This window comes from Raphanus sativus, chromosome 1 (genome assembly GCF_000801105.2).
Source record: "Raphanus sativus cultivar WK10039 chromosome 1, ASM80110v3, whole genome shotgun sequence".
NCBI classification, from domain to species: domain Eukaryota; kingdom Viridiplantae; phylum Streptophyta; class Magnoliopsida; order Brassicales; family Brassicaceae; genus Raphanus; species Raphanus sativus.
The window spans coordinates 21,102,252-21,128,686 of NC_079511.1; the positions used below are offsets into that span (position 1 = coordinate 21,102,252).

General features: G+C 38.3%; 1 protein-coding gene across 3 annotated transcripts; it reads right to left on the bottom strand.

Moving 5' to 3' along the window:
- Positions 1 to 747: 747 nt before the first annotated feature.
- On the bottom strand, positions 748 to 25,281 carry LOC108860138 (uncharacterized). Of its 3 annotated transcripts, XM_056987565.1 has the most exons (63): positions 25,016 to 25,281; positions 24,779 to 24,860; positions 24,535 to 24,638; positions 23,632 to 23,727; positions 23,485 to 23,532; positions 23,301 to 23,351; positions 22,968 to 23,071; positions 22,688 to 22,805; positions 22,062 to 22,163; positions 21,745 to 21,942; positions 21,348 to 21,505; positions 20,998 to 21,156; positions 20,681 to 20,773; positions 20,191 to 20,539; positions 19,948 to 20,061; positions 19,378 to 19,473; positions 19,134 to 19,201; positions 18,807 to 18,927; positions 18,510 to 18,731; positions 18,202 to 18,429; positions 18,022 to 18,131; positions 17,790 to 17,886; positions 17,429 to 17,524; positions 17,185 to 17,334; positions 16,979 to 17,047; positions 16,308 to 16,557; positions 16,078 to 16,247; positions 15,670 to 15,990; positions 15,363 to 15,494; positions 15,177 to 15,290; positions 14,878 to 15,062; positions 14,514 to 14,622; positions 14,271 to 14,414; positions 13,800 to 14,075; positions 13,024 to 13,695; positions 12,639 to 12,845; positions 12,178 to 12,281; positions 11,630 to 11,925; positions 11,416 to 11,500; positions 10,269 to 10,970; positions 9,851 to 10,169; positions 9,603 to 9,761; positions 9,359 to 9,522; positions 9,070 to 9,250; positions 8,721 to 8,990; positions 8,427 to 8,633; positions 8,106 to 8,160; positions 7,764 to 7,894; positions 6,733 to 7,668; positions 6,573 to 6,649; positions 5,774 to 6,212; positions 5,474 to 5,560; positions 4,973 to 5,128; positions 4,710 to 4,894; positions 3,857 to 4,393; positions 3,357 to 3,677; positions 3,137 to 3,263; positions 2,545 to 2,766; positions 2,030 to 2,386; positions 1,763 to 1,921; positions 1,350 to 1,637; positions 1,057 to 1,257; positions 748 to 955 (listed from the first exon to the last, which is right to left on the bottom strand). In XM_056987565.1, exons 1-62 carry the CDS (start codon positions 25,028 to 25,030, stop codon positions 1,117 to 1,119), a joined length of 12,333 nt encoding a protein of 4,110 aa, XP_056843545.1. In that variant the 5' UTR covers positions 25,031 to 25,281; the 3' UTR covers positions 748 to 955; positions 1,057 to 1,116. The 3 variants fall into 3 exon arrangements, with proteins under 3 accessions (XP_056843545.1, XP_056843543.1, XP_056843541.1); XM_056987563.1 differs by having other exon boundaries at positions 16,078 to 16,557; positions 17,200 to 17,334; XM_056987561.1 differs by having other exon boundaries at positions 16,078 to 16,557.
- Between the last annotated feature and the right edge of the window lie 1,154 nt (positions 25,282 to 26,435).

Genomic DNA, 26,435 nt, shown 5'->3' on the forward strand with positions numbered 1-26,435 from the left:
AATGGTCTATTCTAGCAATAGAGCCAAAATTTCTTATCAGTCATTGGTCTATGTTATGTCTATAAAATCAAAGAGTTCATGTGATAATTTATGCGATTTTTAAAGAATATGGTGAGGATCCACACTGATTATACCATTAGTTAGTGAGAGATAAGAATGAAGAAATAGTAGAAAAATAACAAGATGGGGGAGAGCTGAGAGAAGAAAAAAGAGAGATAGAAGAATATGGGTATTAATAGAATTAATAAAAATGAATAGTTACTAGGTATTCATCTAATATTGATCATTTCTAAATGGAGCCTAAATTCTCTTTCTAAATTCTTTATCTAAATTTCTTATTGTCAGAAATATTTCTTATTTTCTATAATTTATAAGTCTATATAAAATGGCCTAAGTACTACGAAAAAATGAATTTTATCAAACAAACTCTTTAAACTTGGTGTATTATTATTTGCTTTGTCACAGAGATTAGAAGATGGTGTAGAATGATGAATGGAAGTCAGGTCTAGAGGTGGACGTCCTCTAGAGGTGTCATGAGAAGGGATTATAGCCAAATTGAGCCGTCATTGCTAATAATTCTTTTTTTTTTTGTTCACCATTGCTAATAATTCGAATACAAAATTGCAGTCGGCGCAAATTGATTTTTTCTTGCTAAATAACTAATGATGCTCAGTGGAAGGAGATAATAGTATATACTTTTTGCTCTTTTCTATAAAATTATCTTCTTTTTTTTTCGAAGCACAACAATTTATCTATACAATAAAATTTTATAAGGCAGCTTCCATATACATGTGTTGATCAACACGAGTTTACTGTTGGAAAAGTCCGTACTGCAGAGGTTTATATATATACACACATATATATGGTTCTACGATATGATTTACGAAAATCCTACAGGAGAAAGAAAATTTGAGCACGATGAGAAAGTCCCAAAGCTGTGTTTCATCTCACCCACCTAAGAACACAAAAGAAAACGCATAGAAACCATTAAATTGTGTTTGTGTTATGAGGCAAATGGAGAAATGATCGGAGGAAGAAGCAGGAAAGAGTATTTACCAGGGTCGCGGGCGATACGGGACGTCGGAAGGTGGCAGAGCTCGAAGATTCAGACAGATTTTAACTTGAGCTGGTCGTTGGGCTTGTGCCAAAGGTTGAAGAGGGTGCAACTGAAGCTGGCATTTGTTGTGAACCTCCTTCAGCCCAAGAACTCTCAGATAACGGGGAATACGGCCTTGTCACTTTGTTTTTCACCAATGCCTAAATCAAATAACAAAAACATGTACTCTGAATATTTGTTTTAAACAAGGGGTGACACTATTGTTAATTAAATGTGAAAAAGCTACTCTTACCTTTGAATCATTTTGCCCGTACAAGTTAATGGCTTTATCGATGGCTGAGTAAACGTCCAAGGCTTGCTTCTTGTTAGGACTGCATTTGACAACACGGACTTGTTCCTTCGAATCATACGGCTTTGATTTCAGATAGAGAATAAGCCGCGAGGGTGGAGAGTTAGGCCGGTCCTTTTTCCCGTCAGTCAGTTCCATAAACACAAGATCATTCCATAGAACGTCCCACTGTATAGAGCACGCATCTTTGGCCGGGATAAACTCTCTTTGACCCAATATGTTGGACGGTTGCTAGAAAACAAGTAAAATTTTGCTAATGTCAAAGAGGATTTCTTGGCTAGATACCGAGGACGAACACTAGACCAATTAAACCTTATGCATATACTTGGAGTGTAAGAGGTTATTGTGTGACTCACTTGTAGCAATATTACTCTTCGATGTGTGATCATTAGAACTTTTCCTTTTGGCAGGATGAAATGACTTTCATAAGCATCTGTTAATGCAAACTTCCCACGTACTTTGAACAGATCAACATGACCAAGGAATGATCCAGATTCTGCCAACTGCAATATGACCTGTACGTGCAAAAGTTAGAAGAATGAATCTTTGCATAAGTATCATCAGCATTAGCTGACTAAGGGGAAAACGACTAGTTGAATAAATGTTTAAACTACAAATTGTACCTGCCCCTGTGCTCTGTATTCGTTGTAAGGACGGAGCAGACTATCAGCACCAACAGCTCTTGGAAGTCTTCGGCGAAGAAGTTGTTCATCAGAAGTGATGGCTGCTGCTATCTTCATCCTCATGGCATTTGCACCTTCAGTTGTCTTCGACAGGAGATCCAGAACTCCACTCACAGGTTGGGCAGCAACACCAATAATTCCTTTCCCGAAACCTGAGACAAATCCTTCGACACCAGAAGATTTTGCACCTTCGAGAGGCTTTGTCAATATGCCTGTGACTCCTCTAAACAGGCCTTTCGCCAGAGCTCCACCACCTTCTCTGATAATACCGCCAAAGTTCTCAACACCTTTGTTATCCTATGTAAACACTTGTATCAGAAGCCATAAGAACATACCAGTCTTAAATGGACAATTTTACATATTAGGTGAACAGATGAAAGGCAACTTGTATTGTTTATATTGTGTCTACATGAAAACAGCAACATGCAGGAGTAAAATCAAAACCAGGAACGAACCTGTCTCTGTCGACTTTGGATGAATTTTTTATCCATTGACAACGCAGCTATGCCCTGACTCATATGGCCAAGAGCGCTGCTTGCATTGCCAAGAATATCAACACCTGAAAGTAACAGAAGAGGGTTGCCAAGGAGGTCTTTCTTTACGTTCCTAATAGCACTATTGATCATTGTACTTTGCCGCATGGATATGTTCTCGTTAAATCTTTCACTTATGCGTACCTGTTTCAAGATAGGAAAAGTTAATAAAGAAAAATATATGAATATTCGGCTGGGTTGGGATGGAAGTGCAGTAGTTGGGACATCTTGGGGCATCGACAAATCAAATTCTTTAAATTATAAAACTCGACGACTATGATCATTATAGTGATCCTACGAGTAAAAAGTAACAAGTAAAAACAGATTGTCATCAACTAATTAGTGGATGTTGGCCAATTAATCCAGAGTCGTTTAGGTATATATATACCCCTGCGTCAGATTTAAATACTATTAGGCTAACTATTATAAACTGGTTTCCTATTAGGCTAATCGCGTGCAACACAGAGGTCCCTATTGTTAGCTACCGTCGATTTGGTTAGTATGGAAAACTTACTGGCATGTTTTCTGTATTCCCAAGAGCAGTCATCAGGGACGACCAAAAGCCAAGCACTCCCCTCGGCCTTTGACTTGGAGACATGGCCATAGATACCTTAAATCTAACTTCTGAGATAGCAAGAACTCTGCAATTTTGGAAGGATGTAACCATATATGGTCGATGAATGGACTCATTTAGTAAATAGCAAATATATATAAGAAAAGCCGTTTATACATACCCGATTTGAATAAATGGATCAACTGAGACAGCCGTCGACCCAGAATTGGATAGTCTACTCAAGTTGGATTGCTGAATCATCTCATGAATGCGCCAGATTATGGGTTCATGGATGTTAATCAGAAAGGCGGTATTTTCACGTCCCTGGAAACCTATATACGGATAGACACGGAGATCGAGACCAGCATTTGATTGCAAAGTAACAGAAAACTTCAGAATGCAGTCAGCTTTATCTCCAGTTTTCTGTGGTCTGAACAGTACGGGCATTGGAGCCAATGGTAATTGGTTATCCACTTGTATTCCTTGCATCCTTAGCTTGAACCTGTAAAACAATTAGCGTTCAACATTACTCCAGCGTGCTTGGTTTGTATAACTGATAAGCATGCAGACGGTGACCAATATTGTAGAATTAAATATGAATGTAGTACGGTCAGAATAACTGCAATGGTGAAATATAATGCCGCTTAAATAAAGCTACAACTTAAGAACCTGATAACTCACCTGCTAAGCCCAGAGCCCAAGCCGGTTGAGTATGCCACAAAGAGGTTTTGCACTGACATGTACAATATTTCCTCCGGGGTATGATCGATTACGGAGATTCCAAGCTCAGCGAGCTCAACAATCACATGAAACTCAGACTCTTCTGAGGCCAGAAGTTGAGATTGCTGAGACCCACCAGATAAATCTGACAAAGATGATGCTGGAAGTCTTCTTGTTATGCTTGAAGTAGGTTCAACTGCCGGCATCCAGTCACTGATTCTCACAATGTTCTTTTTGTCTTCCTTTACAATAGTAACTCGTATGGGTCTGGTAGGTCCAGTCTCACTTCGTGGTGGATGATCACAAATCTTATCAATATCATATTTTTCCGATTTAGAAGGATCATTTCCATCAACAAGAAGTTCAAATAGATGTCGTCTACCAAGATCCTCCCAATAAAACGAAGCAGCTGCGTTAGGAGGAAGAAATTGCCAAGACTCGCTGAAACCATCCACTTGGCGATAGCGAATAGGAAGAAACATGGAACGGTTCTCGATCCTAGGAGAGTGGATTCATATCACAGCGAATACAAAAAGAAAAGGTCAGATATCCGTAGTGGAAAGAAGTAAATATAGTAGACTTGGATCACCAAATATGATGCATCATCATATCAAAATAATTTCATGCAGATTCCATTTACTTTATCCACCATATTGATAATGGGTTTCAAATAACAGATTTTGCAGTAATTCTTTAAATCATAAATGCAAATATGATCTGGCAGTTAGAAAATGTACCATCTATATCAAAGCAAACAGTACAGTAACATTAGAAAAAAAAACTCATCTGGAACTGGAAGACAATTGTAATTTACCTGTAAGGACCAGAGACAGAGTTTGGCCTAAAAATAACTTCGTAACGGGAGTTTTTTGTCCCGCTTCTGACTTGTACTCTTAGCTGCAACTGATCAGTCCCATCTTCTCTTTCAACAGGGACACGAATTATACCTTCACTAAAGACAGTGAATGGTGTGCTCCATCTATATCCTTTCACTCGTAGCTGAAAATGCCCCATCCGCCGTAAGCACATTAATCATATTAAAATCAAGATAAAGAAATCTGAAGATATTACACATACTTTCAGCGACTCAATCCGGGTCGAAGACTGCCATCCAAAGAGCTGTGGAGGATCAGAAGGATTAATCCATTCTTCTGTCTGACAATCACACTGTTGAAGACAGACGCTTATACCCACCCTATTGATGAATAAGGTGTGTGGCTGGAGATGAATAACCTGAAAGCAAATGTATAACTGGGAGTAAGATAACAAGTGGGACTCCAGTATAAAGCACTGATCCGCCTCTAATTCATCTTGGTATAATAAACCACGGATAAAAGCCTAATCTATAGCAGCAGCATGTACAATTTTTAACGGAAACAGGAGAGAGAAAACAAAGGCTATCTAAGTATTGTTTGCCAAGCTAACTAACCCGTATAAGTTTTCCGGCCCAAATAAAATTTTTAAATAGACACCAACAAATAAAACACTATAGGAGCACGAATTTGACTTCAGACAAGTAATTTATACAGATACCACAGCAATGAGAAAACAGAAAAGTCTCACGAAGTGATATCTGACCTTTGTTCTGTCCGATGTCATATTCAATATTGCTGAGAGCTTGTAGTACGAGGCATCTGAGCAGAAAGCGTTTACATCTATGCGTTCCTGGAAAAGGATTCGTGGTTAATAAAAGGAGAGAAAGTTTCTTGTCACACAACCAACTAAAGAAAATGATGACACGGCCGCACAGCTAGGAGGAAATCCTTTGTACAGAAGTGTGTCAGAAATAGTTCGTATAATAAAGCACAGTCCAGCAATTTCAAGCCATTAGCTTTAAGAAAATCATATACTCCGACCCACTTCTATGTAGCAACTCACCTTCTTCTCAAGCTCAAGTAGAGAAATTCCAGGACTGTAGATCTCAGATTCCCGAGCTGCGACAGCAATACCAATTCGTGGGGAAACATAAGAATCCTTCTGAGACGGAAACAGCACGACGCCACTCCGACCAGCTGATTCTTGTGGAGAAAGCATGCTAGGCAAAGGACTAGTATCCTCGATAACCTCAAGCACTCGGACATTTTTCCTCTGTTGTCTTCTCTCCATCGAAAATTGAGGAATTTTCTTAAAAGATTTGGAGGCCCTAGACAAACAAGGGGAGCCAGCTTCCACATTTTCTGATGGTTCAATCTCCACCACTCTATAGCCTAGAGGAAGATATGAATCATTTGTAATCCAGTATGGAACAAAGAACCTTATAGTTTTTGGTGCCGCCCCGGTTTCTCCAACATCACGTTCTATACTTACACGCAGTCTCCTGAAACTCCAAGAGAAAGAGTATGAGTGTATAATATGGGGGTTATAACAAAGAAAGAAAAAACATCCACATTTGATAATTGTCCACGTGATAAGATTCTTCAATCAATTAAATTCAGCTACTGACTGGCTCCTCCAAAAGATACTAGTTAGTTGAGAAGAGATACTGATGAAATATTATTCTGGAACAAACGATGATTTTGCAGCGTGATCCTTAATGGTCAAGAGCCGTTAAACAGCTGTTAACCATTTTAAAAAAAACGAAACAATGCACATATTCATATATCTGACGTAATAGGCGGAGTTAACAAGACTAAGAATTCCAGGCAGAATGAGAACTGAAAAAGAAAGAGTGACAAACCTTTTGCTCTGTTGATGGACGAACCAAAAGGATGACACACTGTCACTTGAAGATATATCTAAAACAGGAATAGGATCCTACAAAAGAAATTCAGATTAAGTAATGAGCTGAGAACTTTTTCAGATGTAGGTAGATTCTTCTGTAGAATATCAAAGCCTACCTTTTCCAACGCCCAACCACCATGGATAGCTAGTGTAAGATACACAGGTCTCTGAATATCTGCTGAATATACGTGAGCAATCTTCCTTGAAGAAACTACACCATGTTGTCTCTCAAGATATGTGCCTTCTTTTGTTTTTTCCCACACTGTGAATTTGACTGGGCAAGGAAGTCTATTTTCTAACTTCAAAGGAGAACTAACAGAAATTTTCCAATCATAAACAGGTGTATTAAGGTCTGTATGAAGAACTGACGCATCTGCTCCCACGCTGAGCCAGAATGGCTTACTCCCTGTAGAGGGCTGGCAGCAGAAAAGTATATCTTTCTTCTCAAGCTGGTTTAGTTTCAAAGCAAAAACAGATGCTCTGTTGCTTTGCTTGAACGTTTGCTGCCGAGTAAGCAAACCTTGATCAACAAATGGTTGATCTTTTGCACAACCAGAACTCACGGCGATGCAGCTACCCCATGCATAAGAAAGATGAGGGTCAACCTTTGGCCGGACATTTAGGCATTGTTCATTATCTTTTGATAAACATCCCCATGGTAAAACATAGGACGATCTACAGGCAACCAAAGCATTATGATTGCTCGCTCCTGAAGAGGAATTCTGATCAGATGATATGGATATCTCCAAATTGACATCTGAATCATTTGCAACTGTTGCTAAACTTCTGAATGTTGCGTGCTTTCTTCCGTTTCTCATAGAAACTTCCATTGCAATAAAATCGTTTTGTAGTAATTTCGGAGCAACAGAGAGTGGAAGCAGCGAGCGAATGCTATGCCATGAGTCATCAGGCCGAACTCCAATCCAGAAACCAGTGTCTCTGTCAACAAAATCCTTGCTTTCCATATTTCTTAGTGTGTTAGGGATTGTAGTCTTCTCGAAATAAGATGTTGAGACAAGCAAGCATCCGTTGTCATGTACATCTTCGACATTCTTCATATCATAAATCAAATGAGAAATGGCAATATATGTTATAAAAGCTTGATAAATCCGTTAAAATGCATTTATATAAAGGAAAAACAGCTAACCTTTCTCTGAAGCGTATAAGAACTAATATTATCGGTATCACTTGACTGATATAGTGACCTTACTGAAGCTACTTTTCTAAGTGTATTTTCCCCATGTCCAACAGGAAATGAAAGCGACCCGACCACCTCTCCTGCATTAGTTAATGGCTTACTCTCATGTAACATACGGACAATCTAAACTCAAATGAACAATAAACAATAAACAATAAACAATAAACAATGTCAATCTATTCTAGAAAAGAATGATAAAACAGACAAAAAAGGACAGCTTAATTTGTGGTTATGCATGATGAACAGGTCGGAGTAAATGAACAGGTCGGATATAGCTTTACTGAACCTAACCTTTTCCGGCTTTAGCAGCAAGGTTTGTCACTTCAACCTCCAATCTGGCCAATCCCTATAGCAATCAAATCGAAAAAGACTAAAAATATGAGATAAGTTCCAAATGACACTTGTTTCAACTTTAAAAGGAATTTTGCAAGCCGATATAGCTTTACTGCTAGCCATCTGAATCAGAGCGAACCAGGGAAGCAACTAGCCATATATACTGTTCCAATCTAATGTTAATTCTAGGCTAAATCGCTTGTGATACCGCAAGTTCGAAGGAACAGAGAAGATGATCAATAATGGAAGCAGAAAATTAAATGTTTCCTAATTTACTACCTTCTCTGGGATTTCAAATATGAAAAGTTCATTCCACTTGGAGGTGCATTCCATCAAGTCATTGACAAAAGCAGTGGAAGGCTTTACACACTTTGTCCTAGCACTTTGAGGAAAAAGCTTTTGTGGTTCTGCACCCTGACTATCAACAACGAGGCGCAGGGTGCAAAAGAAATTGTGACTGTTGCCATCATCGACGATATGCAAACCCTTCACAAAAAAGTGAAAGTACCATCTTAACCATAAAGCTTATGCAACAATAAAAATTCCCAATGACGGCTGCTTTAGTATATGTACCTTAGCCTCCAGAATCTGTACAGTCATGTAATTGCGTGCTTCCCTAGAACTGTCTGAAACATTTAACCTATTGGAGAACCTTGGAGGTGGAACCCAGACAGAAGTATTTTCATCGTGACACAATTTTACAACTATATCTGAGTTCTCCTCCAGCTTTTTCAGATATATGTCATGACCGAGTTTATTCTCTACCACAATGGTCTGAAAATCATCTTCGTCAAGAGCTGAAAAAGCCGAAAGATCCCCACTCTCACGAGAGACACCTGATTCCTGCACCACAGCAAACATATATACTTTCATGAAGAAAAACATATTTTCGCCAAGAAACAGAGACTAAAGGAAAAGTTACCTCTTTCATTTTAGCCGCTCTTTCTTCAAGTTCTAGTTGCCTTCTCCATGAAACAACGGCATCACCAAAAGTTTCAAGGTTTGCAGCACTAACATTTATGTTCAAAATTTTAGTAGCAGCAACTCGCAGGCGTTTTCCGGGCTTGGATGATTGACTCAGGGAAGTATCATATGTTTCCAACCTTCAAAGCCAAAGTGAGAAACAAAAAATATTATTCCAGTTTTGATCAAAAGAACAAAAAATATTATTCCAGTTTTATCTCCCAGTTAAGTATCATTATTATATTTACTTGAATATTCCATCAAATGGCTCCAGAAGAGGCTCCCACGCTTCCAACTGTGGGTTAAATGTTGAAGCAGCGACTGAGGCAACGAGTACTGCATTCATGGCATCAGGACGACCATGAGTTGCTAGCTTGATATTCGTGACAGTTGTGTCAAAGAGAGGAGTCATCTGGAAGAATTCAAAACAGGATCGAGATGTAAACATTGGGTTTGAACAAATTGGGTAGTAAATTTTACTATATAACATACCATCCCATGTAAGCCATCTAGAAGTGTCAGAGAGAAGCATCTCAGCTTAATTTCTGCATTTACATTTTCCTGTGTCTTCGGCTTTGCAGATTCTCCAATTGCGAAAGCCATCCGACTTGGAGGCCTTTTTAGATCAGAACGTGCAAGAAAAGTGCATGCCTACACAAGATACCAGCAGTCAATGATGACAATACAATGCTTTCACATAGTGAGAGAAAAAGCATCAAAGGTTAAACAGGTTGTCCAACCTGATTGTCAACTTTCCAAATGCTCCAGCATTGAGAAGACTTTGAACTTGAAGATCTTGAAACAGAAGTTTCGTAAATGTTGGCCTGGTTAACAAGATCAATCCTTGGACAACAGAACGAATCCACATGTGGCTCCACATCAAATTTAGAAATAACGCATCCTAGAGAAACATAGCCAGGAGGTGCAACAGGAAACCAGCAGAAAACTTCATCCAAGCCCTTCCCCACAATATGTGCAGCTTTCGTGAAGTGAAGAGGTTTTGCAGCAATCTCAGAGTCGTCTGCTTTAAAAAGTATTCCTAGTGCTGGTGGGTCCAACCTAATGAGAGAAGAAGAATATCATAGGCAGAAGAATATCATAGGCTATTGACATTCATGTGAGAAAACAGTTCATTCAAAAATTTAAAAATTTACTAACCCTTCAGTTATGCTATCACCCAATATGGCAAAACCAGGACGTGGTACAGGCCTCCATATTGAGATAGGTCTACGAAGATCACCACCCTTGTCCCACCAGATTCTCTCAAAGTTAGGAGTTGAAACATGATAACTAGATGGCTTAGAGATTGACCTGACTATGTCCCAGCCTGATGAATTTCCAGTCTGATCATTTGTTTGCTCGCTTTGAGAGCCATTTGTAGATGATGGGTCACATAATGGATATGCTTTCAACTGAAGGGGATCCCAAAGAAGACAATGACTGAGGCCACAACTATATTGTTTGGAGGGAGCCTCAGTTGAGGAGTGAGCATAGAATGATCCAAGAACATTATCAGCTCGCCACATGCTGAATCCAGACTCAATTAATGAATTGGAGGGAACAGTGTATATGCACTCAGAGAAACTGCTGGAAGATACAAGGTCAGATCTTAGACAATAAACAATGTGGTCTGGTGGTGGCTCACTTCCTAAATTTGCAACACACCCCATAGCAGTGTATCCTGCAGGAGCTACAGGCATCCAGAGGGAGCACTCATTGCTATCAGGAGAATGTTGACCATTACCCTCTTTTAAACCTTGAATAACAGAGAACAGGCCAATACAATTAAACCCAATCGGCTTCCGCACGCGCCCATATGTATTACTTACTGCCATGACTGCTTGTGTAGGAGGAATTGCCCTGAAAAGTAAATTTTCAAGGAAATTAATATCATAATGCAGCTTTACCTTCTAGAAGAAGAAAACATATGTACACTAAACTGAGCACTTTTTAAGCAATTGTAAGCACTGGCAAATGTCAAATGAAAGAGAGGTTGCATGTCACACCCAAGTATTCGTTATGTTAACAGCTCCAATACGACAAGAGCTTGCTTATTTCTGTTACGGAAATGATTTGACATGAATTTTATGGATGGAGTTCAATGCTATTGATGACTGGACAAATACATTCGGGATGAAACATAAGGTTTTATCCTCCAAGAGAAATACAATTTGGTTGAGTATATTAGATACACAGAACATTTACTATAGCCATCGAAAGCTCTGTTGTGGGGATGAAGATATCACAGCAGAATATATGAACAACAAGATATACATGTAACCAGATAAGCCAATAATAATATTACCTTGATGTCACACAGTCTCCCAATATGACATAGTTCGAAGGAGCCTGCGGCCTCCAAATTGTGAGGTTGTTACTAGGTCCATTTTCTGCGCACATCCACAAAACGAAATAATCAATAGTGCAATTATCTAATTCAGTCGGTTAAGAAGATAGACAAAATAATAGATCATGTGGCCAGACTAAAAAAATGCCACATAACTTAACTTATGCCATACCTTTCGGTGAAACCCAAATCCTGTGGAAGTTGGTGCATGAAGCTAAAGGAATAGCATTTCCAGATTGTAAAGCTCCAGTTACTTGGCTCTGCAGATTCAGTAGGAGAGAGAGGGCACTCAAGGAAAGGTGCATGTATATGTCAGTTGACGTCAAGGACATATTTGTTTTCTCTTTGACAGAAGTGTAACCCCCAGAAATATCGACTGGATCAAGAATGATAAGACCAGAACCAGTTTCCACCACCAGGTTCTTAAGCAAGGCTCGAACCCAGATGTCATTTTCTTTTGAGGCGTACCTGTTGAAAACAATAGCAAAAATACATCAACAATGTAACAAAAAATTTAGAACCCTTCACAACAAGGGAAGAAAAAGCTTGTTTTCAACGTCATAGGCAAGATGGAGTGGACGTCAAAGTAAACGTATTTGTGTCAGGGAAATATTGGGTTCTAGAATGTGCTCAGGCCTAACTGTCCAGAACTATCATGTATGACAACATGTTGATAAACATAAATCACTGATACTTAGATTTGGACAAAGCTGCACTTACATAAAATTAAAATCCAATTTAACTCGCAAAAGCTTTTCTACCGCAGAGGAGTCATCCAGGGAGGATTTTGTACCATCAAAGAATGTGAATTCGGGAGAAACAACCTGCACAAAAACAAGCTATGATATTGACAAATACAGCAAGAAGCTACGAAATTGACAAATACAGCAAAAAAAATCCAGTTTCATTAATCCACCACAAAAAAAAGGCCAGCACTTGAGAACTTATGAAAGATGGCCGCTGAAAAAGGTTGCGGAACCCACCACATAAAAGAAATGTTATGAGCAAAAAAAGAACATCAAAGAAACACCAGAACACCAGAACTAGGGAACAATGATTTTAAATGAGAGACAAAATGTACAGTCAAATAGCTTTTGATCAAATAGAACGCAATAAAATAGCTATAAAGTATGTGCTCTAAACTATTTAAACAGGTAAAAGAAAGCGTCTAGGAAACCTACCTGAGCTTCAAAGGTAAAGCTCTGGCCAGACTTCAAATCGGATTGACAAATATCTGAGACATCTGATGGTTTGTGCGCATTGCTCAGCACATTCTCAGAATTAGATTTGGTATTTTCTAACATAGAGATATCAACACCATCTTCTGGAGAAAATAAGCAGCTGCTATCGTTACTCAAGTAAATGCACTTGCTCAGAAGCGACCCATTCTGCCACAGAAGAAAAAAAAAGAGAATGTGAAAAAATAATTACAGCAAAAGAAAGATCCTTCTCCGCTTCACGCTATAAGCGCTCGGAAAAGAAATTAACTCCGTCAAGTGACTATTATAAAATTACAAAAGGATGTATTTTTAATATTAGATATATAAAGAGAAAAGGAGTTTCTACCTTAATTTTTACATTCACGAACCGCAACTTTTTTCCATGCCCAACGATTATGATAGGTTCTAATCTTCCTGAGTTTAAATCATTTTCTCCTTGTTCACTCAACGAGATTACTTTTCCACATCCATCATAAGTGTACTCATCAACCCCCAATGAATCTGCTACTAACTGTCTACATGGGGACAAGTGCACGACATCTTCTATCTGTTTATAGAGAGCCTCAGAGAGAACTATGCCACTACATCTAGTGATTGGATCATTTGTTGGATCCAAAGTTTCGTCTCTTCCTGTTATTGCACGTAAAGCTGGAACAAAAAATTCCCCAACCGCAAGGAGGAAGTCAGGAACAGCAAGGATACGAGGTTGCTGCACCCGTAAAACACATGACTGAGAGGACGCTCGCCATCTATAATCCATTAGCAACATCGTTGAACATGGTGCGTCAAAATCAAGAACAGCCCTAGAGTTGGCCCGCTTAAAACTTCCCTTATTAAGGCAAAAGGGTAAAGATTCAGAAGAAGCTTGCTTGGATGCATCGACCGATGAGCCAAGCATCAGCCGCATTTCAGGCTTTGTGCTCGGACGGATGTCTAGAACGGAAACTTTAGGAACCGATACATACAAATCTGTCTCAGATAGTGACGTCATCCTGTAGGATACCCATAATCCTTCAAGCTGTTGAATCAAAGTGAATGACAAATTGGCTTTTAGATATCTGGTACATTTCTTAGGGGAAAAATCTACAAGAAAATAGAATGATCAGGCTCAGAAGCACGTACCGCAACATGAGCTAACGGTGACTCTTCATTAACACTATTACGCAACTCAAGAAGAGCATAATTGATATCAACGGCCAGTATGGTTACTGTACGTGACATTATCGTCTGGCTATTCAGGTTCACTTTGTCAACCAGCAGCCGCATTTGATCTTTGGGACCAGAACTATTACCACGGAAATCTGGAGGTAGCTTTGGCTCCTCAAACAAATTCATGGTTGTGCAACTTACAATAATATCATATTCTTTGTCAGACATCACACCATGCAAGAAATCAATCTGCACGACAAACAGCAAGGCTATCCTTTTACAATAATAAAAGATTATAACTATAGTCATCACTCATCACTAATATATCAATATCAGGAAGCAAAGACAAAAAAAAACAGACTTATTTAGTTTAGAGTATCGGTTCTTGACTCCAAAACTAAATATTTGGGTTCTTTAAAGTAAACAGAAGAAGAAATCCAGTACCTTGATCTCAATTGAAAGTGTTGGTACTTTCTTAAAAACATCTCGTAGGCTGCGCCGTACAAAAATGTCCAATCCCTGGCCTTCATGTATCATTGGTTTCCCAATTGAACCATTTATGCCTACTGACATATTTAGTCCAAGAATCTTTACAAAAAAAGAGACAATAGAAACAATCAGCAGGCTAGTGTTTTCAATCCACACGTTAAACAAAGGCGTTTCATATTTATTCTAATATATACGAACCTTTGCATGAAGAACATCTACACGTACAGCACTAGGATCTTTCTCCGGACACCCATGCCAGCTTATTTCATTTGATACCTCCAGCTGACCTAGGTCAAGTTGAATGTAACTGCAGCCAACAGAAGTGTGTTGAGATTTTACCAACATTCAGAGAAAGATTAAAGTAAATCTTTTGGAGATTCAGCAACAAAAAGGTAATATGTTGCAGACCTCAAGCTTTCAAATGCTTTAGAGCTACAGGATAAAGACTAAATTACGCAAACGATTTTGATGGCAACTACTAGACTAGAATTAGAAAGTTATAAGACCGGTGTTGACATAACTAATACGTAGCTGATAGCATAAGACATACAAAAATACTTACTCTTTGCTCAGAGAATCTTTAGGAACAACAATTATTGGAGTGTCTAACGAAAGGTCTAGTTTCAGCGCAGTAGCACCATCCATCTCATACTTCTGGATTAGCCACTCAAAGCCTCCCACTTTGTCAACAAGCTTAATAACTTCTTCTGTATGAGGAGTGGCAAGTCCAATGAAGTACGCTGTAACCTGGAAACCATTTCATTGGTTTGGTCAATAATAAAATGATGTCCAAAGAAGAGTATTTATGTTTCCGTTGCACTTTAAATAAAATGGGAAAGAAAAGGTTAGTGATCATGGCACCTCTTGAACAAATCTGTAGAGGAATACAATGCGGACAGCTGACAGTCTACCAGATAAGCTATAATCATATCCTTCGTAGTCATCATCGCCAGCACTATATGAATTGAATTTGAACTGCAGAGTAAAAGAGGAAGTGAGCAGATTCACAACGACAACAAACACGATAAGGCCGTCAGTATTTGATACCTTGATAAGCGACTCAACACCAGGATCACGTATGTCACAGAGCCAACTCCAGCAGTTTCCAGAGTCTAGCGACTTGTCACAGAGTTTAAAATTACCCAGGGTCCCTTCTATTGAAAGAGAGCTCGGGTGAACCTTGAAAAATAAACAGATTTAAGTAGAGAAACAACTGCAGATTTAACTTTTCGAAACTCATTTTCAATAGTATCAATAACAAACTGGTTTTCTTGTCCTATGGTATGGGTGATTAAGAGTAAACTAGAAACAAAAATCAAATACGTGAAAGATGCCCCAGGCCAGTATTTATTACCTTAATGTCCAACACAAATCGTTCCTGTACAAACATCGCAAGCTGAGAACCATCCTCCTTGTTGAGAAACACAGTCACACTATCAACATTCATGTTCAGGTAAAACACTACACGGTCCTTGCCGTATCCAAGTAATCCTTCAATTCGTCCACCTTCATCATTTGTTTCTTTCTCCATATCAGATTTCTCAAACGCCACAGTGTTGGTATCTTTATCATTTTCCACATATGTTGCAGCGCTCAAGTCAAATCCAAAACCAATTAGAGCAACTACAGTCGGTCTGCTGCAAAAGAACTCCAGTTTTGACATGCGAATGCTCATCTGAAATTGATTTCAAGCAGAACTTAGCGAAGTCGAGAAGATATATTTGCCACACTAAGCTGACCTCACATGGTCTTAGATACATACATGTGTGTCGATTCCATTATAATCGGGGGAGCTGGAGTTCCTCGTCAAGAAAACAACTGATACGAAATCAGAAAATTCACCACCCTGCACCTCATAAAATACCTCATCACAAAGGCCTTTTCCCTGAGATGAATCTTTTTCATGAAATCCACCTTCAGCATCCTCGAGTCCTGCATTTTCATCGGAGTCCATCAGCATGCTGCACTGAATCATATCCATATCCGGAGTACCTGGTTCTGTAGGAGACAGAAACTCTGCCAAAGCATCAGTGAAGGCATCTTCATCATCTGCATGTCTTACAGACATCTCCTTGTCAAAAGAATCCCATCTTGGTGAGTCTTGTATGTCTTCGTTCTTCAGGACAGAGTAAGCCAAATACTGAGGACTGCCTGACTGCTGATGCTGAAGTTCATCTTTGATTTGCAGAGAGTGCAACTTCGTCCTAACCGTTAAGCCACTCTCTGAACTTATCATATTGACCTGCAAAGCAAACACAAATCTCTATCAAACTAGTATATTGTATATTAGCTACACAGAGAAATAAAAAAGCTTGAAAATGAATTAAAAGGCGCATCAGCAATGGTAAACCCTATAAGTGGAGAAATACAAATATCCAAACGGACATTTTGACAAGTGGATTTCCTAAGAAATGCAACCTGATTCAGCGAACGGTACGACAAGAATTTAATCATTTATTCAACTTTTATGAACAATGCGGTGGCTCTGTTTGTTGTTTCCGTCACATAATCATTCTCTTAGCAAGGCTGAATGAAATAAATATTATGGTGTTACTTTTCTAAGCTTTACACACCCAGTAAGCCTCATCTTTAGTACCGACAGACGACGCAAAACACATACACACAACTTCAGTATCAGCTTAATATGTCCAATAAACACAAACCTTTCCTCCGGTAGCAAGAACTTTGAGAAGCATAACCTCTTCAAGCTGCTCATCGCATTCATCCTTAATCTGCAGGAGAATAGGATTTCAAAATTCAAGTAAATATCAGGAAAAGTTGCTGTCACAGAATTTATATATGTTTTGTCAGCTCAAGCAACTATGAAAGTTCTGTTATACAGATAGCACACACAAAAATATGTAGAAACCTGATCACAGCTAACCTTCCCATACAAGTACAACTTTGTCTCAATTAAAGCACCATTAATAACAAGATCAGCGGCTTTTGAATTCCCGGTCTGAGGTTCATGGAATTCACCATCACTTGTATGACCAAGTACATCCCCCGACAGAGGAGCCTACAACAGAACAAGATTTTTCAGCATCAACCACACACGACCAATGCAGAAAGAAAAGCGCCCAAAAAAGTCAAATGAGATTTTATAGATGTACAGAAGCTTGATAGGTAGCTTGGACAAGTCCTCTCAGCCATGCTGCCTTCTCCTCCCCCTTAAACTCTATGATCCAGGTGCTAGAAGATTCCAGAGCCTGAAGAATGCATAAGATCCATGATTTTTAATGGAAAACACTTATAACAATACAGTGAACAAAGCGATGCTGTATAAGAATATATGTGAGCTGGTTTTTTCTCGAGTGTAACTTCGAAAGAAACTTCAGTAAAAGTAAAGTCCAGAGAATCATCAACACTCTCTAAGCAAGCATACTCAATTAGAAGTATATTTTAACGCTGGACTCATAGATTAGGCGGTTCTTTTATGACTCCTATTATTTACAATCAGGCAGCTAAGCTTACCTTTTTAAGATTCGTCCCCCTTAGACCGACAGCAAGGCAGTATAGCGAGCCACCAACATTTTCGGGCGGAACCTCAAATACTTGCTTGCCAGCCATGCTGCACATGCAAAGTTTCTTATTTAACCGTCTTCTATTAAACACATGCAAAACACTTTGTAGCGGTAAGAGTAACTTGAAAGTACAAAAAAAAAAAGAGAAACAGGGGTACATAAAAGAAGAGAATAGCACAAACCATAAATAACGTTGATAATCAGGTGACTTCTCTGATTCAAATGTATACAGATATAAACCAGACAAAACAAGGTGACAAGGCTGCCAAGTAGCAACAGAGTTGCCAATTCCCTGAAACCATAGATTACATACAATCGAAGTCAATAAAGATAAATCAAGCTTGAAAAGTAGATATACATACCTTCCATACTAAGATTTTAGCGTCACTAGTAAGATCTGCAGGACTCCAGGGTTGGATTCCATCTGGGGTGTCATCTACAGGAGCTTGACTGTAGGTTTTCATAGCACCATACAAGATGTCGGACAGTTGCATGATCCTCATATATCTTGTTGGCGAGAAATGAACACCAATGTTCGGCACTTGGATGGAAATTCTTGTGGATGGATAACTTGGGTGAGGTACTTTGATCTTCAAAAAATGATATATGCGTGTCAAGTACCTCGTTTTAGTAATTGACACATTAATAAAAATGTCGCACAAGGTAATACCTGATCAACAATAACTGCCATTCCACACCTATCAATAAGAGAATAAACGTTGTCCGCTTTCTCTAGAATGGGAGACAGCATCGGCTGATTAGTGAAATCTTCCATGAGTAAACTGCAACCCTGGTTGTCAGATCCACAATCGGTAAAGAAAGCGGCAATATCTCTTCCGGAAATGCAGAACCGAGAATACAAGTTTTGTCTGTGCTCCTCAGACCGAGTATCCTGCACTTGTACAAGAAGTATAAGAAAACAGAAGAAAAACACTACTTAAGTCGTAGATCAAGTCTGGAAACTTACCATGGTGGTTAGAGTAAAATTACCAAAATCCAGAAGGAAATGGCTACTGCACTTGGACGATCCTGAAGCCCTCAAAGGGATTCTCACTTTAGGAGCATCAAGATCAATGTCAAGAGCAAATCTGAGAAACCAAAGGAAAAGCATCAAGGAATCCGGTGTTTTGCTACTTCTACGAACTGATAAAATATTTTGATCTAAATTCCAACAGACTACAATAAAATAGCTTTTGTTCCACGCAAACAGCATCTCGCTTTAGTCACTACCAAATGGTCCAACTCTGATCTAAGGGACAATAGTAAAGAGAGATTCAAGTTAAATTGTTCTAACCTGCTTTGCTCCTCCAACACTAGTTGAAGTTGTTCTTGAGCCCGTCGAGTAACTTCCTCTAGTTTCATCTGTAATAAAGAAGGGTAAATAAAAATAAATTCTAAAGTCTAAAAGTCTGCAGGACTGTAAAAATACAGAAATCTATGACTAAGGATTTGTCTAAGGGGACACGTCTTATTATCACAATAACGCATATGCAATAAATTATTGTAATAAAAATTGCTACTGAACATTAGAACAGTACCTGAAGCGCAGCGGCAGTTTCCAATGCAACAGTAGGGCTAACTGCGTTACTTCGCTTCACAAATTCCAATACACGATCATAACTTTCAGTCCAGATCTGCAATACGCAAATTACCAATGTGCTCAAGATTTAAAATAAACAACTTGTGCTATCCCCAGCCCCAAGTTATCTAATCCGCCAATGAATTCATCATCTGTTCTGAATGAAGATTGTTAGTGCACTAAAGCTTCGCCAGTGTTAAATGTTTGAGAAGCGTATCTCTCGTTATACTAAAATTCCAAACTTAGAAAAACATATGCACATGAGAGTTACAAGTACTTCGTAGTTAAAAACTATAACAATATATATCCATCCATATTTTCCAATAGGGAAGCACACAGTATATAGGAGCTTTAAGCTCCAAAAACTTTCTCTAAGGTCCAGAATATTTACTATCCCAAATTTTCAGGAAACTACACTTTTCATTTAATGCTACCAGCTAAATACTCGAGACGTATTTTACAGTTATGCGACTATTATGCATATCCTAAATACCCATGTTTCAAGAGCACACATATATGAACTGATTACCGTAGCGTGGCAAGGGGATATCGTGGCTGATAGCCTCCAATCAATGTTCTCTCCAATTGGCGATTTCACAAAACTAGCCATCAAGGCATTTGTCTTTCTCTCACTGGATACACTCTGCAAAGACAGCAGCATGGCACACAGAGGGGAGCAGGGAAAGGTCAAATATTCACTTATAGGCAGGAATATAGAATCTTATCACAGGGGTTTGTGACCCTGGTCATAAGGTGAAATTTGAAAACAAACCTGTGCAAGGGAACCTTCTGGTGCAGATAAACCATAGAACCTCAGTGATACATCACACTGAGTACTCCGATGCCTGAACTTTGTCGTCACATCGAGCTGCTCAAACCTACCACACAGCACCTCAGTCTGGTTTACATCAACAATCCTAGCTGCTCCTTGACCAATTGATACCGTTACAAGAAAGTGAGTCGTATTTTGCATGTCTTTTCCTGAATACAAATTCATGTCTTCGTCTGGCTGATGACTCAGTAACTTATTTATGGCCTTCCATTCTTCCTTAGTCAATCCTTCCTCCACCGATCCGTCAGCCTCACTATCGACCTCAGGGTCATCTTCAGCTTGTGTCCGCCTTCATGGAGATAGTAAACACAAATATTAATTTTAGAAGATGGAATCTGGTTGTGATGTTGCACTCATGGTTACGATAAGAATTAGAAAACCCAAAAAGCAAGACAACCATATTCAGAAGGAAGAAACAGACTCCACTAACCAATTAAACGAGAACCAACCGCCCTTTTTCAGCTTTCTCTGCTCGGCGGCTTCTTTTGACTTCACAGATTCTACCTTTGCATGCGCAATCAACCTATTACGCCGATACAACACATGGTCAGATAAGACGGGAGGGAAAGCACATAGACAGCACAGTGCCTTTGAGATCCCAATGAAAACAAAGAGGAAGAATGGCAAAGCTTGAACTTCTATGAGAAAAGAAGTGGTATAATAAGACTATGGATTCCGGTGGAATACATCACAAGGTTGAATTTGACCACATGCTTTCCACTCAAAATGTGGCGATATAATTATTACCTCCACAAAAGGATCACTTTGGAATCAAGGTCCTTTTCGATTTCTCTCATCTCTGGGTTGTTAGCATTTGATGACTGCTGCAGAAAGTTGGTATACAGCTGAATATAACGCCGACGTAACTGGCAAAGGTGGTGAATTCTATCCCAGGAAAATCGATAGCTGAAAGGGGTCAGAATATGAGTATAGATCAAAATACAACACCATTCCACAGATAGAGTGCAGTCATAGTTTCCCAGAAGATGATCAACTATGCAAGACTAAAACCAAAAAGATTTTCTAGATAAATGCTGTTTCTTATCCTAGTTGGTCAGTAATCCTGCACGGGAGATTAAAATGAAACGAACACGTACCATAGTCTCTTTTGTTGCAAACTAGCTTGAGCAGCGAAGCGCCACCACAAACGTGGAGCCTCTGAAACAGGAACCATGGGCCTTAAATGAGAAATCTCTATATATGTTTTGTATCTTGAAACAACTTCGACTAGCTTTATCCAATCGTGATATTGCTCCTGGTAAGGGAAACGTGGAAGACAACATACAAGTGACTTAACTGCAGCACCTCAAAAACAAAAACAAAAAAAATCACCAAAGCAGACGCAGTATCGAACTCTAACGGGTCTCAGAAGTACGAAGATGGACAGAAGAAATCAAAACCGGATTGAAAATTTTACAGCTAACCCTCGAAAACGAGAAACAGTTCCCCAGAAAAAAAACTAGAACCAACTATAACAAGTACGGTAAATGGTACCTCTGTGATTGTCACGTTAACATCATTTATGTTAACTGACGCTCTTTCAAATGGAGTCTCCTGATTATTTCTCTCCTGATTTCCTAGCCGGTGATACTTAAGAGATCCATTAATAGGGGACAACAGATATCGACGATTTAAGGCCCATTTCGACTTTATATTATGCTCAGTTTGCTCTTTTATGCCATCTTCAAACATCTGAACGAAGACAGCCCGTAGTTTAATACATCTTCAAACATCCGAACATTTGACTTGACTAATAATTTGACAAAAAACACACAAAAGAATCACCAAGCAAAAGGTGGATAAGAACAAACCTTAACCCACTCCTCGGGACTAATATCGTCCCATTGCTTCTCTATTTCCCAGGGAGAGCTATTAGAATCATGATACAGAGCGAACCTTTCAAGCTGCAATGACTGTGACAGAGACCATGCGTTAGCCTAATTGTGCATATTCATGTCAATAAGTAGTGTAATTATCATTCAGCACACTTCAGTTTTCAAACAACAGACTTTGTAACAAAGTATGAACTATGACACGCACTCTAACCGAGCACACACATTAGAGAAAACAACTAATAAATAGAGACAAAAAGGACAATTAAAATATTTTTTGAACTTTGAATCAATTTAAAACTGCTACCTCATTCTCTCATGTGAAAACAAACGACATTTCCTTTTAAAAGTCTAATTAATGTTCTATCGTATCAAGCCTCCTGGAAAAGAACCTTGAACTTCGTAGATGAGAGACAAAAAAAATGGGAAATATTCGAAGCTATAAGATTTCTTAACACATGGGACCACCACTAGATATGTATTCCAATTATGAACGTCCATATGGAATCATAGTTATTATAGTCCAAACACAATGTTTTTGTCAACTTTCAGGTTTCAACAACTTCGCCCAATTCATAATAGAAAGGAAAGAAAACAAAGCTCACCTTACGCAGTTTATCCAAAGCACCACTTGTGTCAAATGTCTCATTTCCTTCCTCATCCATTGTAACAGCTGCGAGCCTGGCCAAGGTGATGCCCGAAGCAAAGGGATGCCCTGGATTACTGAAGAGAATATTGTTGAAACAAGAAAAAATAATAATTAGCAAGTACTTCTGAGTCGTCTCCAATAAACACCAACAACGACATTACTATAGAACACAAAAGATAGATATGGCCGTAAAAGCAGAACAGGGAAAATAAACAAAAGAACTAACAGCCACAAACCTGGTAGAATCCTCGTATCTAATATGTACATTGCTGATGGATACTTTAAGGTTGCCAATAATTGTGGCAATAAGCGAGCCTAGCCAAGAATTTCCTGCTGGAGGCTGCAAAGAACCAAGAATAAAACAGCTAAGTTATAACATATAAAATAATTAGCATATGAGAAAAAAAATTATCTAGTAACTAGCAAGGAGGGCATATATATCCTTCGTAAAAGATCATAAGGACTCTTCTAATCTGATCAGGAAAGTTCCACGTCACTCAAACAGACAACCCGTAAAAAGAAAATAAGAACGATAAAAGTTACAAAATAAGCTGAGTTCAGAAGCATACACTTCCCAGCTTAGATTTTGCTCTTGCTTCAAGAGTTGCCGATTCTGCTTCCTATTTGTACCAAACACGAGAATGATAAACCAGCAAACATCAACGTTTATCTTGTACATTAAAAGAGGAAAATTCATATCTCATGTAACGATTGTATTCAGAAGTATATGCATCAGCCAGAAAAATATAATACCTCGATCTGCTGAAGCTTGGTTTCTAGAAGCTTTTCCCTGTCTTCCTCCTAGTATGTAAATAGTTTAAGCAAAATTGGTACCAACCATAGTGAAAAGTCTAAAGGCGCGAGACAACGCAAACACAAATAAAAATTCCAAGAGAATACCTTAACTGTTCGGCCATCAGGGGCTGGATGAGCAAGAACAAAGACACGATCGATCAAAACAATGACTGGCTCTTTTCCTAAACTTTTCCAAGGGACCTGAAACAAAGGTTTGCGAGTCACTCTCAAGTTCTAGATATGCTACCTAGCGTAATTACAGGAGTTTGGTAACAAAATAGCATTTTCTTCTTTAAATACAGGTCTACGTTAAGAAACAAGGGAGGGTAACACCCTGACTGGTAATATCCATGACAATTGACTTCGTATCAAAAGCTTCAATATATACTACGAACAGAACCACACGCATATCTACTTTTTTAAATCCACACATTATTCAAAGAGCGGTAAGTACTTGTAACAGAAAATGTAGCCCAGAAAATATCCAGTTAAATCATATGGGACTTCCCTCTACTGAAGCATTTTTGCCTATAATTGATATCACGTTTACAATAAAAAATTCTTCATAGCACATTTCTCTAGCTCAGAACCCCTTCGACACTGCTAATATCCTTACAGTTTCATGTTAAAATTGTCCACTCTCTTCACTATTACCAACAAACATGTCTTCAAAAACTAAACCATATCAATTCCCAGTATTGCTATTGTACATCATTGCATGAGAGCATCACACATGCATGCATATCTGGTCAGCTAGCTATGTCATCAATAATTGGTTTTTCTTCTCTCTATATCCTCAAAGTACTTAATTAAGCATATGTAGGAATTAGTATGTGAACAAAATATGCTGCAAGTAACTCCGGCAAGAATTTTCAACCCAAGCTTAAGTAAGCAAAAGCAAACTTTCCAGTGCTATGTCAGTTAACCCTATAAATGGTTACAGTGGTCTGAACGAAAATCATCAAAAAAGAAAAAAAAAACTACAAAGAGAAGAAGAAAAATAGAAACCTTTAAAGTAATGGTTCCAACAAAACCGGATTTGACAGCGACAGGGAGTTTAAGTGAATTCAAAGCCTCCGCCTTTAACTTCAAATCTTTAAGAACAACATCCCCTGAAAAGGGCAAGAAAGCTCAACATCAATAAGGAGAAGAAACCAAAGTTAAACAACAAAGCCAAGGGATAACATCTCTACATATGTCAATTTCACCATTAACCATTCGAGATAACTAAATCATGAACAGTCATGCTAACCTTTCCAGACACTAATCCGCAGAGCCTCTGTGGAGAGTCCATGCACATATTCACCAAGATACCTCCGAAGCAGATGTAGTACCTGAATACCAAGTTGCAATTAATAAATACTATCCATTTCATCAATTAAGCAGGAAGTGAAACTGTTCATCAATTATATTCAAATTTTAATGCAAAATATCAACTAATCAGCGCAGCAAGAAGAAGTCATCAACGAAGGAAGAAGATAGGGCTTACATGAGCTTCGAACATGGCGGCGACAAACTAGGGGGAGCGAAAAATGGTAAGGTCGTCTTCAGGCTTGGTTTAGAGAATCGAAGATCATCGAGATCCGAGAAACGAACCGACTCAACATTGAAAGAAAACACGATCTTGAATTCCAAATCAAACGAGCATGCTTCAAAACCCAGCGATCGATCTAAGCAAAGAGAGTCAAGAAGAGGGGGAGAGAGACGGTTCCGTTTTGGGAGAGAGAGAGAGAGTCAGGGATGGATTTTTTCAGGTAATATACGTGCCGGTCCTTACCAATTTGCTTTTTATATTTTCTTCAATTTCTTCTCGGTCAATACACTTTTATTTAATTTAAAATTAAAACAACATTAGCTAAATTTCCTTTTGAGCCCCAATATTTCATAAATTTCGCAATTCTTCAAAACCAGAATCTGATTTTGAATTACGTGCGAATCATTTTGTTTGTGCTAAATTTATCCTCTTAGAAATCATTATTCAATTTATGTTTCCAAGAATATATGATTTAGAATTACGTTTCTAATTTATGTTTAGTTACACAGTGTAGACATATTTACAATGTTCAGAGTTATTCATAATACATTACAAACTAAACTAGAATCTAGTTCGCTTTAAAACGCCGATACTATTTTTCTTTTATGTTTGTTTTATCAGTTCAATACAAATAACTGCATGTTTTATTTTATATTGAAACCGATTTAGAAATTTAGGTGAAGCAAATTTAGGATTGTTAATGTATTATAATTTGTTTAAATTATAAGATGTAAATGTTGATTGTGTAATACAAAAATTAATTTTTTACCGGTTTAGTTACAATTATTTTAATCAGTTTGTTTTATTGGTGAACTGGTTAGAGTAACCGGGTTGTTATTATTATTTTATATTATATAATATATGTCAATTCTAGTAGAATCATTAAAAGCTGAATGATAACTTTTTATTAGTTTAATAAAATAGATTACTAAAATCTCTAATAATTATTTTGTTTCATATTTTCGTAAATAATATGATGAATAAATGTTGTTTCTAAATTACAACACTAAACTTCAATCCAACATGTTTGGTTCGTTCATGATAAACAACATTCTTCGATAGTACTATTGCACTTTGAAAGTCATAGTAATCTCGACTGGTTCATGTGGAAATCCTAACTCCTCAGCAAGCCTCTTAAGGAATACACCTTCTTTTACAACCTCTGATAAACAACATTCTCTGGTGCAAGATTATCCTCAAATAAAATAATTCTCACAAAATCAGTAATCGCATCTATATATTTTTCAGCCAAATTATAGTACTTACATCATAAATTTCACCCATGCAAGATTCATCTAACATATTCGTAGTTTGACATTCATTACTACCATAATTTGTTTTCCATGAAAATACCAAATCTTATAACCCGACATAA

Excerpts from the sequence above, each read along its gene's own strand:
- LOC108860138 (XM_056987561.1), bottom strand. Across the intron at positions 17,887-18,021 it reads GATTATCAACGTTATTTATG|CATGGCTGGCAAGCAAGTAT; the intron begins GTTTGTGCTATT and ends TTGCATGTGCAG. Across the intron at positions 9,762-9,850 it reads TTTGGAAAGTTGACAATCAG|GCATGCACTTTTCTTGCACG; the intron begins GTTGGACAACCT and ends TATCTTGTGTAG.